General features: G+C 48.2%; 3 protein-coding genes across 3 annotated transcripts; 2 read left to right on the forward strand and 1 right to left on the reverse strand.

Moving 5' to 3' along the window:
• Positions 1 to 494: 494 nt before the first annotated feature.
• AOL_s00215g396 (uncharacterized protein) lies at positions 495 to 7300 on the reverse strand (the record flags this gene model as incomplete). The annotated part of the gene is made up of 7 exons (XM_011129598.1): positions 495 to 877; positions 934 to 1664; positions 1717 to 2834; positions 2893 to 5314; positions 5372 to 6779; positions 6847 to 7171; positions 7256 to 7300. 7 exons carry the CDS (start codon positions 7298 to 7300, stop codon positions 495 to 497), a joined length of 6432 nt encoding a protein of 2143 aa, XP_011127900.1.
• Positions 7301 to 8783: 1483 nt separating this feature from the next.
• On the forward strand, positions 8784 to 9089 carry AOL_s00215g397 (uncharacterized protein; the record flags this gene model as incomplete). The annotated part of the gene is made up of 1 exon (XM_011129599.1): positions 8784 to 9089. One exon carries the CDS (start codon positions 8784 to 8786, stop codon positions 9087 to 9089), a length of 306 nt encoding a protein of 101 aa, XP_011127901.1.
• A 787-nt stretch (positions 9090 to 9876) lies between these two features.
• On the forward strand, positions 9877 to 15359 carry AOL_s00215g398 (uncharacterized protein; the record flags this gene model as incomplete). The annotated part of the gene is made up of 6 exons (XM_011129600.1): positions 9877 to 9925; positions 9989 to 10042; positions 10150 to 10436; positions 10490 to 15044; positions 15109 to 15264; positions 15325 to 15359. The coding sequence occupies 6 exons, from the start codon at positions 9877 to 9879 to the stop codon at positions 15357 to 15359; spliced, it is 5136 nt and encodes a 1711-aa protein (XP_011127902.1).
• Between the last annotated feature and the right edge of the window lie 334 nt (positions 15360 to 15693).

Raw genomic sequence — 15693 nt, forward strand, 5'->3', positions numbered from 1 at the left:
GAAGTGGGACGTCTTGGAAACAAATATACAAGAAGGAATATTAAAAAGCTTAATGACTATGACTTTTGGACACCATCGATGATATACCGCAAAAAAGAACACATAAGTAAAAAAAGTATCCCTACTCATGGAGATGAGAAGCAGATATGGGAAAGGAAATCATGAATGCTTCCAGGATTGAAGGATGAAGAGGGGGAAGCTGGGGTTCTTGTTTTGGATATGTGGATGCGGTGACGCTGGGGAATAAAGACCTCTAATAACGAAGACCCTAGAAACAAAAAGAGTGCCGTAAACTCATACCCATATAACCGTGAACGTCGCAAAACTCCGGGATATAGTTTTGGTCATCAATAAAACGACAAGCAAAGGGAAATTTGAATAGTTTGGACTTCTAGGAGATGGAATATAGGGGATATTCAACAGCTGACTTATATATTATCGGCGAAGAGGAAAACCCATGATGGATTGGATTTCTTGCATTGAATTCATTGGAATTAAAGCTGGGGGCTGTGGTTGACATGAGCGAACAGTGCGTCGAAGAGTTTCTCAATCTGTTCTGAGTTAGTGATATTTTTGGTCTTCGGGATTTCTGGGTTGATGTTTACCTCGGGTGCTGCCTTAATGAAGCTTAGGTTCCAGAACTCATAGCTTGGGTTTTTGAGGAGCTCAAGAAGTGTGATGATTAGTCCCCATGGGTGTGGCCTATGGACTATGAGGCGCTCGAGGAGAACACGAGTAATCTGTTGACGAATATCTAGTTCGTGCGGAGTGCCCTTAACATGCCCGAATAGAGAAAGGAGAGTGCAGCTAAAGAAGTGTGTGTGGCTATTGGGGTAACGCAGTTGGTTGGCCATAGCGCCTAAGAAGAAGTATCGAGCTATTATGATGTTAGCCAGGCAATTTCACAAATAAGACCTAGGTGGGATCGCGAACCTTCTGGGTTGAAGACCTGTGCAAGTTCGAATAAGAAGGTGGTGTGTGGTGAATGTGGTATGAATGCTGCTGTGTTCCGTTTCTCTCCAACCGATATCGCGTGCATAACAACATAAATGACAAGACTATTAAGCGAGAAGTCGTCCACATTAACTTTGTCGAAGCCAGGAGACTTGAGGGTCATCTTGGATGCAATAAGTGCGATATCTGCCTCCTTCGGCCCTTCGTTTAGGCACCTGTCGACAGCCTCTCTGATCTCGAGCTGGGCGAGACGTTCACCAAAGGTATGGGGCAAAGCGATCTTAGGCGGTTTGCGAATCTCTGGTAGTCTATCAACTTTGAGACCATGTGTGAAGGGGTCGGGTAATTCCTTAGATCCAATTGGGAATGCACTCAAAATAAGATTGCGTAGCTGAGTGCAGTTGGTTGGGATTGATGCGCATATTGAGTTATGATATTCCGCCAGGAAGTCGGGGAAATCGTGGTGGAGGACAAGGAGGAACCGAAGAATGCCACGGTAGAAGTGAAGGATTTCATCGATGAGTTCGGGAGACTTGACAAGGCCACCGAGATAGCGGAGGAGCCTTTCTAGTACTCGCTCATATAGATTCCACCCGTCGTCATCAGTCAAAGCAATCATTTTAGGGACAAATAGACGATGCGCAACAAGACTAGCCCAAGCGAACGCAAATGCAGGATAGTACACTGGCTGCAGGGCCATAATCAAGTCGCTAAACTGTTGTCAGAATCATAAATTTCAATTTATTGGTCTAGGGGACTTACTAGAAAGCCAGCATTATTGGCCGTTGATATTCACCAAGTTGTCCCTCAACCTCGTGCCACTCGCATAATAGACTAGAGAACAACCTGTAAAAGACCTTTTGGTTGAAAACCGCTCCGTTCATAACTTCATGTTGGTGATTAAAAACAAGAATAATGACGGAGAAAATGGCCTTGAGATATTCTGCTTTGTTTGCGCTTTCTCCTTCAGTTTCAAGATGGTACTTCGCAAGTAAAACTATTAACTTTGCCAAGCTATCAACCTGATTGTAAACGCTATTAAAAGTAGGATCTTCAGCGGTCGTGATCTCTTTCTCATGATGCTCGATGGCTGTTTCAACGCAAGTTCTGAAGAATAGTGCTGATGTAGATTGATCTTCAAGGGTTTTTTCGTTGTATAGTTGCGAAATAAATGCGGCGAAGTTTTTCTCGGTAGTGGTGGGGTGATCGCAAAGCTGAACCCATTCTTCAAATATATAAGCTAACTGATCGCGAATTGTGACTTCTTCTGGTGGCTGCTCTTCTTCTGGTGGTGCCGGAGGCATCTCGAACTTCTGAAGTTCTTGTAGAAGAGAGCGGCCAACAGTATTTTGGGGATCCTGTTGAACAAAGTGAAACAGCTTATCGAGACTACCAGCGAAATCGGACCTGAGGGCAACGGGGTCCGGTCCAAGGACTATTTCTCTGATGAGACCGGAAAGAAACTCGATTGCACCTGGCTTCCTGCCTTCGATGGCACGGGCGATTGTGACATCCAGCATGCTGAGGGTGATGAGGCGGCTGCGGATGAGAAGGTTTGTAAAAGGGAGATTGAATAACTGTTCATTTTCCGGGGAAACGAGTGTTGCCATAACCTCCTGTGCAGTATTTTGGGATAGTTGACATAGCTTTTCCAACAAGAAGACGAAGGTCTCAGCCTCGACCGCCGTTTCAGCCCGTTCGTATAATATTTTATACAAGTAACTTGCTAAGGTAAGGCAGAGGTTGTCCATAAAAGGGGAGCCGGCAGCGATGCGGACAAAGTCGTTCATCAAAGCCTTAAGGTGACTACTTTCAGGAACGTCGGCAAGAGAATCCGCCGCAACTTCCTTCAATACCACCCCTATCTCGTTGAGCAATTCCTGGGAAAGTGTTAATGGTGACCGTGGGGGTATATAGAATTAATAAGGGTTTACTTACGAACATACGGTCCCTTGTCGACTTGAACATCTCGCCTGGGCTTTGAGCAGGGCGAGATACAATAGATGGTGGGGGTAGTAGGGCTTGTCGCTGTTGAGGTTGTTGCTGTTGCTGGGCGAGGGCAAGGTTTTGGTGGGTAAGTGGGACAGGCGATGGTCCCTCACTTGGTTGGCCGATTGGAGCAAAGTCGCTGATAACTTCCTGGGACATACGAGCGGTGGCGATGACCTCGCTAGAAGCTCGTGGCATGCGCGAGAAGTCATCATAAACATTAAGCTGGGTTGGGGAAAGCCCTCCGGGTTTAAGGCGGAAGGGTTCTGGCAAAGACACCATATATCGCGATATGGCCGGATCGGTGAAAGGTTGGCCACCATTTTGTCTACCGCGTTCGCGGTGTAACCGACGGACTGCATAGGCTTGCTGGAGGTTGTCATCGATTTCCGGCATAGCCTTCTCTTGGGCGGCCCTTTCGATCACAGCGGAAGCGAGTTCCAAATTGTCGTTGACAATGACTAAGATAGCTTGATCCGCGAAGGTTTGCTCAGGGTAACCATTGCTGGCCAGGAGTTGGCGTATATGATTAGACATGCTCATCCGTAAAGGTTCCTTGCAAGTAACAAGAGCAAGGCTACCGGCCATTGTTTGTACCATACTATGAGCGGCCTTACGCATTTTCTCTTCGTTGGGCTCGGTAGCAAAGTCTTTGAGAATTAGTTGACTTGTTGATATAGCAGCGATGGTAACCGACCGCTCAACAACAGGCGACATTATTTCCCTAATCGCGCGTTCTATCGCCGCAGTGAGGATGCTCCTGACTTTAGGATGCTGCCCGAAACCGTTGAGAGTGGTGTTGATGACGATCTGGTTATGGAGGTCGGGAAGGAGGGAGTTAATGGCATTTTCTGAGAAGCGGTCAGCACGATCGTCCCTTGGAAACATCAATCCTCCGAAGTCCGCCAGTCCATCAACTAGCGTATCACTCTCTTCCTGGAGTGGGGGGCGATCCCGAAGGTCTGTAGATGCTTCTACATTCTTTATATCGGTTCCAAGGGCCTTGCAAAGGACTTCAATTTCGAATTTAAGGTTAAGCTTTAGCTCCGCGAATCTATACAGTTCTGCTAGGAGCCGAAGTATAGCCATTGTCCAAGGGTTTGGAGGCCTGAAAATCGTGGATCTAGCGGCTTGCTCTAATACCTTACAGGTGAAGGGTAGTGCGATGAGGAGGCGCTGTGTATCGTACGCTTCGATCAAAAACTCCTTGAATCCAATGATTTTGTGCTTGATAGGCTTATCTTTGGCGAGGGTCATACTTCCGAGCCAGATAGCGAGGTGTTTAAGATGTGTGCGTTCATTGATCAAAAGAGCAGTGTTTTCATTGTTAAGGAGGTTGAAAGCATTCCGGTATGTTTCGTGTAAGACCTCAGCATGGAGAATTCGACTCCCGAGACCTTCGATAAAATCGATATAAAGTTTGTGGTTGTTAGGCTCGAGACGGGCGCGCTGGACAACGAGGTAGTCGGCAAACCAACGGTACGATTTTTCGTTGAGAGTGCTTTGCAGTTCTTTTAACTTGACATCGAGATTTGAGGCGGTAAGGTTGTTCACGATGAAAAGGACTTTGTCTCGGACACGCTCAACGGGCTCTTCGTAAGAATCCTCGTCTTGAGGGGACCGATCGAGCCTAAGAGCCCTGAACTCAACTGCTGGTTGTGGTGTCAATGTGGGCTCGACTGCCCCATTGGTTAGACCTGGAGCTGGGAAAGCTATGCGTTCCGGTTCCGGTTCCGGTTCGCTTAATGTGTTTTGTCCATCCCCAGACGAAACCACTCGCATCGCAATTTCCATAATATCGGTATCATGAAGTCCAGGTATTGTAGTTAGATGCTGACAAAACCCCCTCCATTCCTGTAGTCTTGTTTGGAAATGCTTCAAAGCCTGGAGACCAAACTTATACATGTTGTCCCTTGGAGGGTGTTTCTTGACAGCGTCCAAGACCATACCAAGGGCAACGTTCAAGGCGAGCCCTTCCAACAAGTGATACTCTATCAAGCTACCGAAAAGGACAGAAGTAGTGGCCAACGGTTCGATAGGGTAGGACGGATAACAGGTGTACTCGTCGAAAAGACTGTGTATCATGCACGCGAAGAGGTCCTGATCTTGAACAGTGTCGGATTTTTTTAGATGTTGCAAGTCTTTAACCATCGTTGTTATCGTGATTTCACCGCTGTACATCTTCTGATAGTAATCCTGCATTTTCTTATCGACATCAGGGGAGAAGGTATTTTTGTTTCTGTTCGCAGAAAGTATGATGTGGTCGTGGCCTTGTCGAAGATTTATTAGTCGTGGGTATGATTGGATGCATTTTCGTTGGACCGACACCATAAACTCTCTTTGCTCTGCGGTTGCAAGAGCCGAGTGTTCGCTGAGGGACAGAGATATTAGCTATTGGGAGTATATTAGATTGGGGGGTAAAACTTACGACTGTTCACAAGCCTCGAGAATTTGGCTAACTTCAGCAGCATGAAGATTGACTTGACTCTTTTGCTTCTCAGTTTCAGAAGGTTGGAATTCATAGTCTGCTATGCTTCTTGTCTCGAGAAAAATTAGAGTCTCACTGATAAAATCTTTCCCATTCTCAGCAAACATTTCGGTAAGCCATTTTTCGAGGTTTAGAGCGTCTGAAACCGCAGCTAGGCAGGCAATATCAAGAGCTAGCTCGTAATACGCGATCGACTTGGTCAAGTCCCATAGAATTTGGATCTCCTTAGCAATTTCCAATATTCGTGTAACCTTGAGCTTATCGCCTCTGTATATTTCGATGAAGCGCTCCATGACACCGAGCCTATCATAGCTCCACAGAAGGTAGAAGACTAGCTGACGGGAGGGCGAGCCTTCAAAAAACGAACTAAAAAGTCGTTTGACTATACCCTCATGCTCCTGGGCCCAAGGTTTATCCGCAATAAATGCCCCGACGAGAAGAAGTTCGGGAACGAGTTTCCATTGCCTTTCTACAAGAGCGCCGGCCTCTGTTTTAACATCCTTCGGGACGGACCGATCGACAGCCAAATAAAGGAGAGATTGCACAGCACCAAGAGAGTTCAGCTTTTGGTTTTCGTAGGTTGTAGCCAATGCAGAAAGCTTAGCTGGCGCATCTTGGAACTGGTCGTTGATAGAAACAATTTTTTGAAGATTAGGAACCTTGGCCAAGTTGAAGCTCTCGAATCTGCGGCTCAGAAGAGCCTTCATTATCGACAACTGTGACCTCGGATTGTTCTTCCGTCCGGACCAAAGCCTAGAAATCTCGAGGTCTGGGTTTTTCTGGGTTGCCACGAGGAGTCCCTTAATAAGAAGAGAAAGACCATCGGGGTCTTCGATGATGAACTCTGGTTTATCGAGGACATCGATTAACAAATTCCAATCAAACGCTGGTCCAATGTTGTTTTCCAAGATTGCTTTAACGAAAACCTCCGGGTTCCAGTCAGTTGGATGTAGGCCAGTAGCCATAGTTATAAGCATCTCGGCTACCTCTTCTTCACTTAGTTCGACTTTCCACTTCCTTTTGAGGACCTCCCGACAAGCATCGAGAGAATTTGTGCTATTGGAGCCAGCCATTGTGAAGAGACGCCTTAAAGACTCCTGCCCTCTCAACTTTTCAACAGAGTCCGTGACCACTTGGATTTCTTCAGGTATGGTGGAAGAACTAAACCTGACGCGTGCGGCGTACGACAAGTTTAGCTTAGCGTTTAGGTCGAAGAAAGATGGGAGGGGTTCCGAGAGGTAGTCGGTGAGATATTGTGCAATTAGAGCCGGGTCCCAGTTCTCGTGCTTGGCAGAGTTACCGAGGATCTCTAGCATTGCACCGAAAGCATTGGTGATGATATCATGAGCTAACCAAACCGAAGAGTGTTAGAATGTCTCTTTATGCGAAATACGTGTTAAATTATGAGGATTCACCTTTGTTTCGAAGGTCTGCCTTCGGACTGTTTTTGAAACCAAGTGCGAACACGCTTCGACCGAGTGCGTCTAAGTTGAAATGCCGCATAAAACCAGCCAAGTCGAAGTCTTTAAATAGGTCCGTGTCATTACCCGCAATCGCTTCGGCGATATCTTTAGCGGAATTTGTGCTCTCGGAGGCTTTGTGAACCTCTTCGACTAATAGCTTGTAATTATGGGGGTTTTCGATCTGTCTGTTGATATTTGGGAAGATAGTGGGGGCATTTCCAGTGATCAGTCTACGTATAAGTTTGGTGTAAACCTCCATACCGTTTTGCTCGCAAAGCTAAATTTTATGAGTGGTTAGTATGCCAACTACTAGCGTAACGTGGAGGACGATGGGGATCGGCATGCGACCTGAAAGCCTTACCTGTCTGATTTGATTGGCCTGTGATTCATATTTATCTTCCTTCATGGTACTAACAAGAAGGAACACCTGAGCCACGACAATCTTTGACAGATTGGCACCGCCAGCCGCCCCTCCACCGGCCGTCGACGCCGAGGTCGACGACCCGGCAGGTCCTGCACTAGGTGACTGCGTCGTGGCGGTTCGAGACAGCAGCTATGAGGTTAAACCCTGCTGCTGCTACTATTGGTAAGATTTGATGGGTGGATATAGAGGTAAGGGTGGAGGAAAGAGCGGTGTCGAGATGGATATCTGCTGTTGAGATGTTGGACCTTAATTTTTGACGAGGTGGTCGGAGGTTTTATATTGGCTGGGTGAGCGAGAGCTGTTGATACTTATGATACCTAGGGCTAAGAGGATGGGGGATTCAGCGAGCTGAAGGGAGCGAGCGAGACTCGAGATTGGTTCTAACGGCCGTGAGAAGGGAGGAAAGGGGAGAGATGGGGTAAGATTGGATGGAGGTGATGATGATGATGATGGTGAGAGGGTGTGTGGGGAGCAGAGGTCGTTAGAAGTTTGGTGAGGAGAAGTGTATTTTGCGTGTTCGATTGTTTCTTATTAATTTTGGAGAGGCGAAAAGCAAATACAAAAAGCTCCAGCGAAGGTGCGTGGTGTTGCGGCACACAAACCGCAACCACTGTCACTATGTATAGACTCCAGCGACAATCTGCTAAACGACAACGGCGATCATATGTCTACGATATCAATATTATAGAAAAGTGTATTCAGCATGGCAGAAGGGATCAAGTCGAAGTAAGTTTGTATTTGAATCAGTAAAATACGAGGCGAAGTTGTTTTATTGATCTAGATTGGATCGTGCACGATGTAGGACATGTACAAGGGCTACAAACTACCTTGCGGCACCCGATTCATGCCTATTAGGTACTTGCTATACCTCACAGGATATATACTTATATATATATATTCCTCAGAAAATACACGGTCTACAGCAGTCCCGTGAAACTGGCACGGATTTCCGAGGGCTTGATGATACTCTGAAATCGATCTCTACCTTTGGTGCTTTATGTGCACATTAGGACTTCAAGCAAGCAAGCAAATGGCGTATCAACAACATACGGCTCAAACCCAAAAGTCAAACCAAAGAGAATCATCAAGATACAGATTTCAGGGCATCCTAGTCGGTTACACTGGTGGCCATCCATGATATGGGGTACTCTCAGCCAAATCAGCCTACGTTCTGGTTGGTGGTAGACTGTAGCCAATTCTAGAACGACAGATGTCGGTATGAGTTTGCCGATGGAAATGTTGATCGGGAAACCCACAATGGTGCAATCTTTCCTATCACTCGCAGAATAATAAGATAATGATTCCTCTTGAGCAATCATATCGAGGGATAAGATAGGAAAGTCTGGGAAGTATACATATGATGCATGAAACGCCTGTTGTATACATATCGCCACCATCAACCAGCCACGCCGGTCACGGTAGCTTCTTTCCTCCTCCCGTTAACATAAATTCTCCACCAGGACCAATGCTATACTTCACTTGGCTCCGCAGATTTGGCTACATATTTCCGCCGCAGCTAAAGGTGATAGACAACCGGGTGCTCAGCGATGGGCCGAATGCCGAATCCAAGTGCATTCTGCAGGGCTTCGGCTGCACCAACTGCAACAAGCAAGTCTCCGTCTGCGGCTCTGCTCTAGATCAGATGCCTGGAACGCTGTTGTTAACGTCAAAGCGACCATTCAATCTCTGCTCCATGCCATCACGAGATTTGTCATTCCAGTCTGAAGCTAGCCCTGGGGTTTTCAGGAAACCTAATGCTGTATGGACATAGGTGCCAAGAGCTTCACTCATGGTATTGGCCATCCCGTTTATATGCAAGTCAACGTGTCCCGTGGGACCTATCCAAATCAAATTTCTTCCAACTTTCGCAAGCTCATCAAGCTAAAAACAATTATCATCTCGTGATGGGGGCTTTTATTTCTCTGTGATGTGTGTGATATTGATGTGATTTGACCGAGACTGTGAGAGCAAGTAGGCGCCCCAAACGGTTGTTGTGGAGACGACCCATGCTTGGCTTGTTGAACAACAAATCCGCCTCACCGCCGAACTAACCAAACCCAAGACGACTAGCCATAGACGATAGATTGATATAGCACCCCCAGCTCCCTCCGACCTAGTCCTCGATCGATTCCTGCAAGGGAATCTCGACACTTCACACCGCATACCCTTGAGCTTCAGAAATTTTGTTCTTTGAATTCTTTCTTTTCGCTCTCTCTTATCGTCATATCATTGAAATTGCGCCCTGGTATTAAACATATTTGGCACCTGCGTTACCCTTGGATCCTTGTTGTTTTTGGCGATGCCACGAGCAGCTTCTTCCGGCTACCTGACATTCCACTAGCCCCTTTAACTGCTCAAACCTGGTTTCTATTCTTAAATTGAAAACTTCTTCCGATACATGTTCCGTGCTTGGTCGCCCTACCCTCAGTGGCATCGCTACCCCTCAGTTTGATTCACATTATCAGCGCCGACAGCCCATCCGCCGGCGAGCGGGAACTTGGGATCTCGAGTTACAAACCAAGATTCACATCGCTCTGGAAGGAGCTTCATAGGCGACCATGCCTGCCGTAGTCGGGGTATCCGGCGGCCCTGGCGTGCCTTTGTCTTGTACGTCATCGTTCTCGAATCTATACCGGCCAATTGCATGAGCTAATCTGCCTACTGTTGTAGTCGCCAACAACTTTTGGGGAAAGGATGACGCTGGTGTCGTGCCTCTACTCGAGCGTATGCACTGTGCCAAGACAACTTGCGAGGAGCTTAAATCTTTTTATTCAAGTAGGCATCCTGCAGACCTTCATATTGTGATATACTAACTCGTTTTTCTTATAAAGCCCGAGCGAATATTGAAGATGAATACGCCAAGAAACTTCTCGCCCTTTCACGCAAAAACCTCGGATCGCAAGAAACAGGATCTTTAAAAGCAAGCTTGGATGTTGTCAAACTGGAGCTGGAATCCATCGGGAAGCAACATGCTAATGTCGCTGCCCAAATGAAAAATGAATTGGACGATGCATTGACCGCTTTTACCGGCGCCATGAGAGAGAGACGGAAAATCGTCCAGCTTGGCGTTGAGAAGTTACTAAAATCGAAAATGTCTCAAACGAATAGTGTCAATAAGGTAACGAATATAGCGCCGTTTGAATATAAGCTGCATGAGCTGACATAGTGTAGACAAGAGACCGCTACGAAAAAGACTGTCTTCTCATCAAGAACTATTTAGCACAAGGTCATATGGTTATGGGGCAAGAGGAGCGAAAGAACAAGGCAAAACTCGAAAAGACCCAAGTCCAACTTACCGCCTCGAACAATGAGTACGAAAACGCGATCAAGACCCTCGAAGAAACAACCGCACGCTGGAATAGGGATTGGAAGGCAGCCTGCGACAAATTCCAGGACCTTGAGGAGGAAAGGTTAGACTTCATTAAAGCTAGCCTGTGGTCTTTTGCCAACATTTCTTCAACCGTTTGCGTTACCGATGATGCATCTTGCGAAAAGATTCGTGTCTCGCTCGAGGATTGTGAAGTGGAGAAAGACATAGTTCATTTCATTCAGTCAAAAGGAACGGGTGGAGAGATACCAGATCCTCCAAAGTACATAAATTTCTGCAGAGGAGATGTATCTGATGACGGCCAGTCCATGGATGAAGCAGGACATAGTCTTGCGCAGTTCCCTCGTGAAGGAAATCCATCTTTTCGTTCGGCTTCCCCAATCCCACCGCCGATGAGTCTCGACCAAACCGTTGAAGATGTTGAAGACGAATCTGTGGGTATTCCCGAAACAGTCACGACCTCTGCTCGTAGCCGGCGAAGCCAAAGCCGCGAGGCTCCGGCTAAAGCTAAGAGAAAGTCAGACACTCTTGTCGCTAAACTGAAGAAGTCGAGGTCTAAACCAGACATTTCAGAAGCGAAGGAAGAGAAGAGGAGAGCAAAGGAAGAGAAAGAAGCCAGAAGGAAGTCACGCAGCACGCCAGAATTTAGAGACGAGGAACCCTATAGTCCCGGCGGAACAAGTGATAGAACTCCGAATAAATCGCATCGAGAGAGAGAACGGGAGAGGGAGAGAGAAAGAGAACGCGAGCTCGAGCGTGAGCGTGAGCGTGAAAGAGAAAGGGAACGTGAAATGGAGTTGGAGATGGAGAGGCAGAGAGAACTAGAGAGACATAGGGAAATGGAAAGGCACAGGGAGATGGAGAGACAGAGAGAGAGGGAAAGGGACCACGGGGCATCTTCAAGAGGGAGCAGGCATTACGACGGTTCTAGAGACCATGCAGAGTCATATTCCCATGGAGGAAGAGATAATAGAGATCAGCAAAGACAAGATCCTTACGCAAATGGCCCTTCATATTCACAGGCTCCAAGTCGACAATCTGCCTATAGCGATTATCCCGGGGACGGGAGGTATTCCCGCCGACAACCATCTGACCTTGGTTCGGCCGGTAGTCCAGAGCCCCGACCTCTAAGCAGTTATGGTGGTAGCGAGTACTCCAACCCCACTAGCATTTCTTCTGGAGACGCCTTCGACCATGTGCAACAGCAATTAGCATACGAGCGGCAGCAAGCAGAGTCGAAGAGCCCCACCAAGAAGAAAGGCTTTTTATCTCATACCCCGTTTAGGAGACGGAGTAAGGACAAGGAACGTGATCGTGGACGAAATGGCTATTCCCAATCACCGCAATACCATGACCCCCAAATGATGGCGATGAACCAGCAGCAGTATCATCAACAGCCTCCTCAAAATCAGTGGCAACAGTCACACCCGCAACAACCTCCCCCCCCTCAAACTCAGCAACAATACTACCAACAGCAACCCCAGCCGCAGCCTCAAGCACGACAGCAGCAATCTACTGCACCAGTATCCCACAGGCAAACATGGTCTCCGCATACTGCTCAACAGCAGACCCAACAAGCTCACCAATACGGCCAACCTCAGCAATCTACGCGGGCACTGCCAAACCAACCACCACAGTCTGCACCTCGCGCAGCGCCCAACTATCATTTTGAGACTACACCAGAGCCCGAACCAATTGACCCGAGAGCCAGTGTTATGTTGAATATCGGGGGCAACATGTTTGACGTTACTGCTAGCCAGGCAAAAAACGAGCAGAGCTCTCGCATTCCCACAAGGGCGGAGGAACCCCCTCCCCCAATAGACGATGATATTGATCTTGACCCCATCGCACAAGCTCTTGCAGAGCTGAAGGGGGTTCACAAAAGGGTCAATACGAATGCGAGAGCTACTGCAGATAGGTTCTATGGACTCCAGACACCCGCCCCACCTGCGACCCCCGGACTTGGAGGGAGAGAAGCCCGTGCCCCTCAGCTTCAAAGAACACAAAGTGATTTGAGCTATATGGCTCCGCCTCCAGGGAATCCACCGCCACGAAATCCAACACCCCAAGCCAGAGCTCCAAGCCCCGCTCCGGTTGCAGCTCCCCAACAGCAAGCCCCCCCACCTCAGCAATCCGCTCCTCTTCCTATTCGCCAAGAGCCTCCTAAACAAAGTGCATTAGGCTTACCCCCCCCTGCTTTCACATCAGCTCAAATGCAAAAAACAACCCAACGATATGTGAATAAAGCTCAAAACCTTCTTAACAATGAACAAATCATCCCCCCAGCTCAGCCTCAGGTAAATCTCCGTCAAAGGTCTAATACAGATGATAGACCACTTAGTCGGCAAAGCCAACGTGCTCTCCCAACCCCTTCATCTGCAAATGAAACGCTACAGCGAGCTGCTAGTCCTGCTATTCAACAACGTAGCCAGTCTCCTCACCCGGGCCTTGTGGTGGCGGACCCAATGACCGCGCTTGTACCAATAAGCGCTGCCCCGCCACCCCCGCCACCTTCAGCATCATCCCGCCAGGCCCAATATCTCGCCACCCAAAGAGGACAGCAGAATTCTTTTTTAGGCCAGCAACAGCTGCAGCAACAACAGCTGCAGCAGCAGGAAGAAGCGCGGAGACAAGCACAGGCACAAGCGGAGCTACAAGCCCAGCAAGAGGCCCAAGCTAGAGCCAGGGCTGAATCTGAGGCCCGAGCTCGAGAAGCCCAAGCACGTGCTCAAGCTGAGGCCAGAGCTCAAGCTGAAGCACGAGAAAAAGCTGAAGCTGAAGCCAAGGCTAGAAACCAGGCGGAAGCGCAAGCTAAAGCAGAGGCACAGGCTAGGGCCCAGGCTGAAGCACAAGCTCGCGCGAAAGCAGAGGCTCAAGCAAAAGCAGAAGCGGAGGCTCGTGCACTTGCTGAAGCAGAGACCCTCGAAAACCAGCGTCGAGAACAGCAACAAGCTCAGGCCCAGGCCCAGGCGCAAGCTAGAGCCCACGCAGAAGCCCAGAGGCAGCAGGAGTTGTTACTCGAGCAGCAGAGGAAGATGGATGAGCAACGGAAAGCCGCTGAGCAAAAACGACAACAGTTGGAGATGCAAAAGCAGCAGGAGCAACATGAGGCCCAGCTTAGAGAGCAACAGGCTCGTGAACAGCAGCTCCAAGAGCAGCAAATGCGTGAACAGCAACTCAAAGAGCAAGAAGAGCAGCTTAGAGAGCAACAGCTTAGAGAGCAGCAACTCAAGGAGCAGCAATTCAAGGAGCAGCAATTCAAGGAACAACAATTAAGAGAACAGCAGATGAGAGAGCAGCAAATAAGAGAGCAGCAAATGAAGGAGCAGCAAATCAAGGAACAGCAAGCCCGTGAGCAGCAGATCCGGGAGCAACAAGCCCGAGAGCAACAAGCCCGAGAGCAACAAGCCCGAGAGCAGCAACTTAGAGAGGAAGAAGCTCGAGAGCAACAACTCAAGGAAGAGCAGCTTCGGGAACAGCATGCTCGAGAACAACAACAACAGCGGGAGCAGCAAATGAGAGAACAACAGGCCCGCGAGCAGCAGCTTAGGGAGCAGCAGCAGCAGGAACAGCAGATGAAAGAACAGAGGCTAAGGGAACAGCAGCTAAGAGAGCAAAAGCTTCGTGAACAGCAAATTAGGGACCAGCAACTTCGCGAACAGCAACTTAAAGAGCAGCAGTTGAAGGAGCAGCAATTGCGGGAGCAACAATTGCGAGAACAACAGCTCCGTGAACAAAAGGAACAGCAGCTTAAAGAACAACAGCTTAGGGAGCAGCAACTAAAGCGGGAGCGGGAAGAGCAAGCCGCCCGAGAACTCCAAATGAAGGAAAAACAACGGCAGCGCGAACTCCAAGAGCAACAACGTCAAAGGGAGATGCAGAGGCAACAGGAGGAGCAGCGGCAAAGGGAGTTACAAGCACAGCAGCAAAGGCAGCGCGAACTGCAAATGCAGCAGCAGCAGCAACAAGCCCAGATGCAGAGGCCTCAAATGCCAGCCGCTCAGATGAGTCGCCCTGTATCACCTGCTATGCAAAATCAAATGAGAACTTCCTCACCAGCTCCGATGAGAGCGAAATCCCCAGTCCCGCCCGCTATGCAGCATTCACCCCATATGGGTTTTCGTGGGACATCTCCATCGCCGGTCCCTACGGGAATGATGAACGATAATCGACCTGTCAGTCAGCAGAGTAGTAACACCTTTGTTAGTGCCAACATGGAAGCCGACATGCGACCTGGAAGTAGGATGACGATGAATGAAAGGCCAAGAAGCTCATACGGGTTGAATGCCGAGACTGGGGCCGTCGTCTTACCCGGCGGACCGGAGCAGGAAACTGGAATCGAGCTAAGAGATCCAACTAGACAATATAGCAGGGACGGGAGGCCGGTTCTTCAATATGGTGTGTACCCCTAATCGTGAAAATACAAGTTCTACGAATCTTGATGCTAATATAATGAATATAGCCCGCGCGAGATATACTTTCACTGCAACGATTCCTATTGAGCTATCGTTCGAAAAGATGGATATTTTGGCAATCTTGAGAACACAGGATGATGGGTGGTGGGAAGCCGAGATTGTGGGCGATCTACCGCCTAGTGCTCAAGCAAGGGACTTTATAGGTAGGCATACAATCACTCGTATAGCGGAACCATTACCAGTTGCTAACATGTCGTGTCTAGGATTGGTGCCTTCGAATTACCTTGCCCCGTTGTAACCGAATTACAACGACGGCTCAGAGCATACACGAAACGAATTTTAAATCCCCCATTCACCATGACCTTCTATGTGACCATCTCAAACTTTAAATACCATGTATTGTTTTTGGAACCTTTTTTTTTGTTATTTCGGTGTCCTTGTATTGCATAGCGTTGTATTTCCACCCTTTACTCAGTACCATTCTATTGTTTTTGAATATGAGTCAATACTTTTGGAGAAGAAAGTGCTGTAAATATTGGATAAAGATACACAGATGCACACGTGGGACACCTTTTGGCCTCTGAAGATAACCACCTTTGTTTTATGCTGCCTCTTCGCGTATTTCTGTCCAA

The sequence above is a fragment of the Orbilia oligospora genome, assembly GCF_000225545.1.
Source record: "Orbilia oligospora ATCC 24927 unplaced genomic scaffold scaffold00215, whole genome shotgun sequence".
Taxonomy (NCBI): Eukaryota; Fungi; Ascomycota; class Orbiliomycetes; order Orbiliales; family Orbiliaceae; genus Orbilia; species Orbilia oligospora.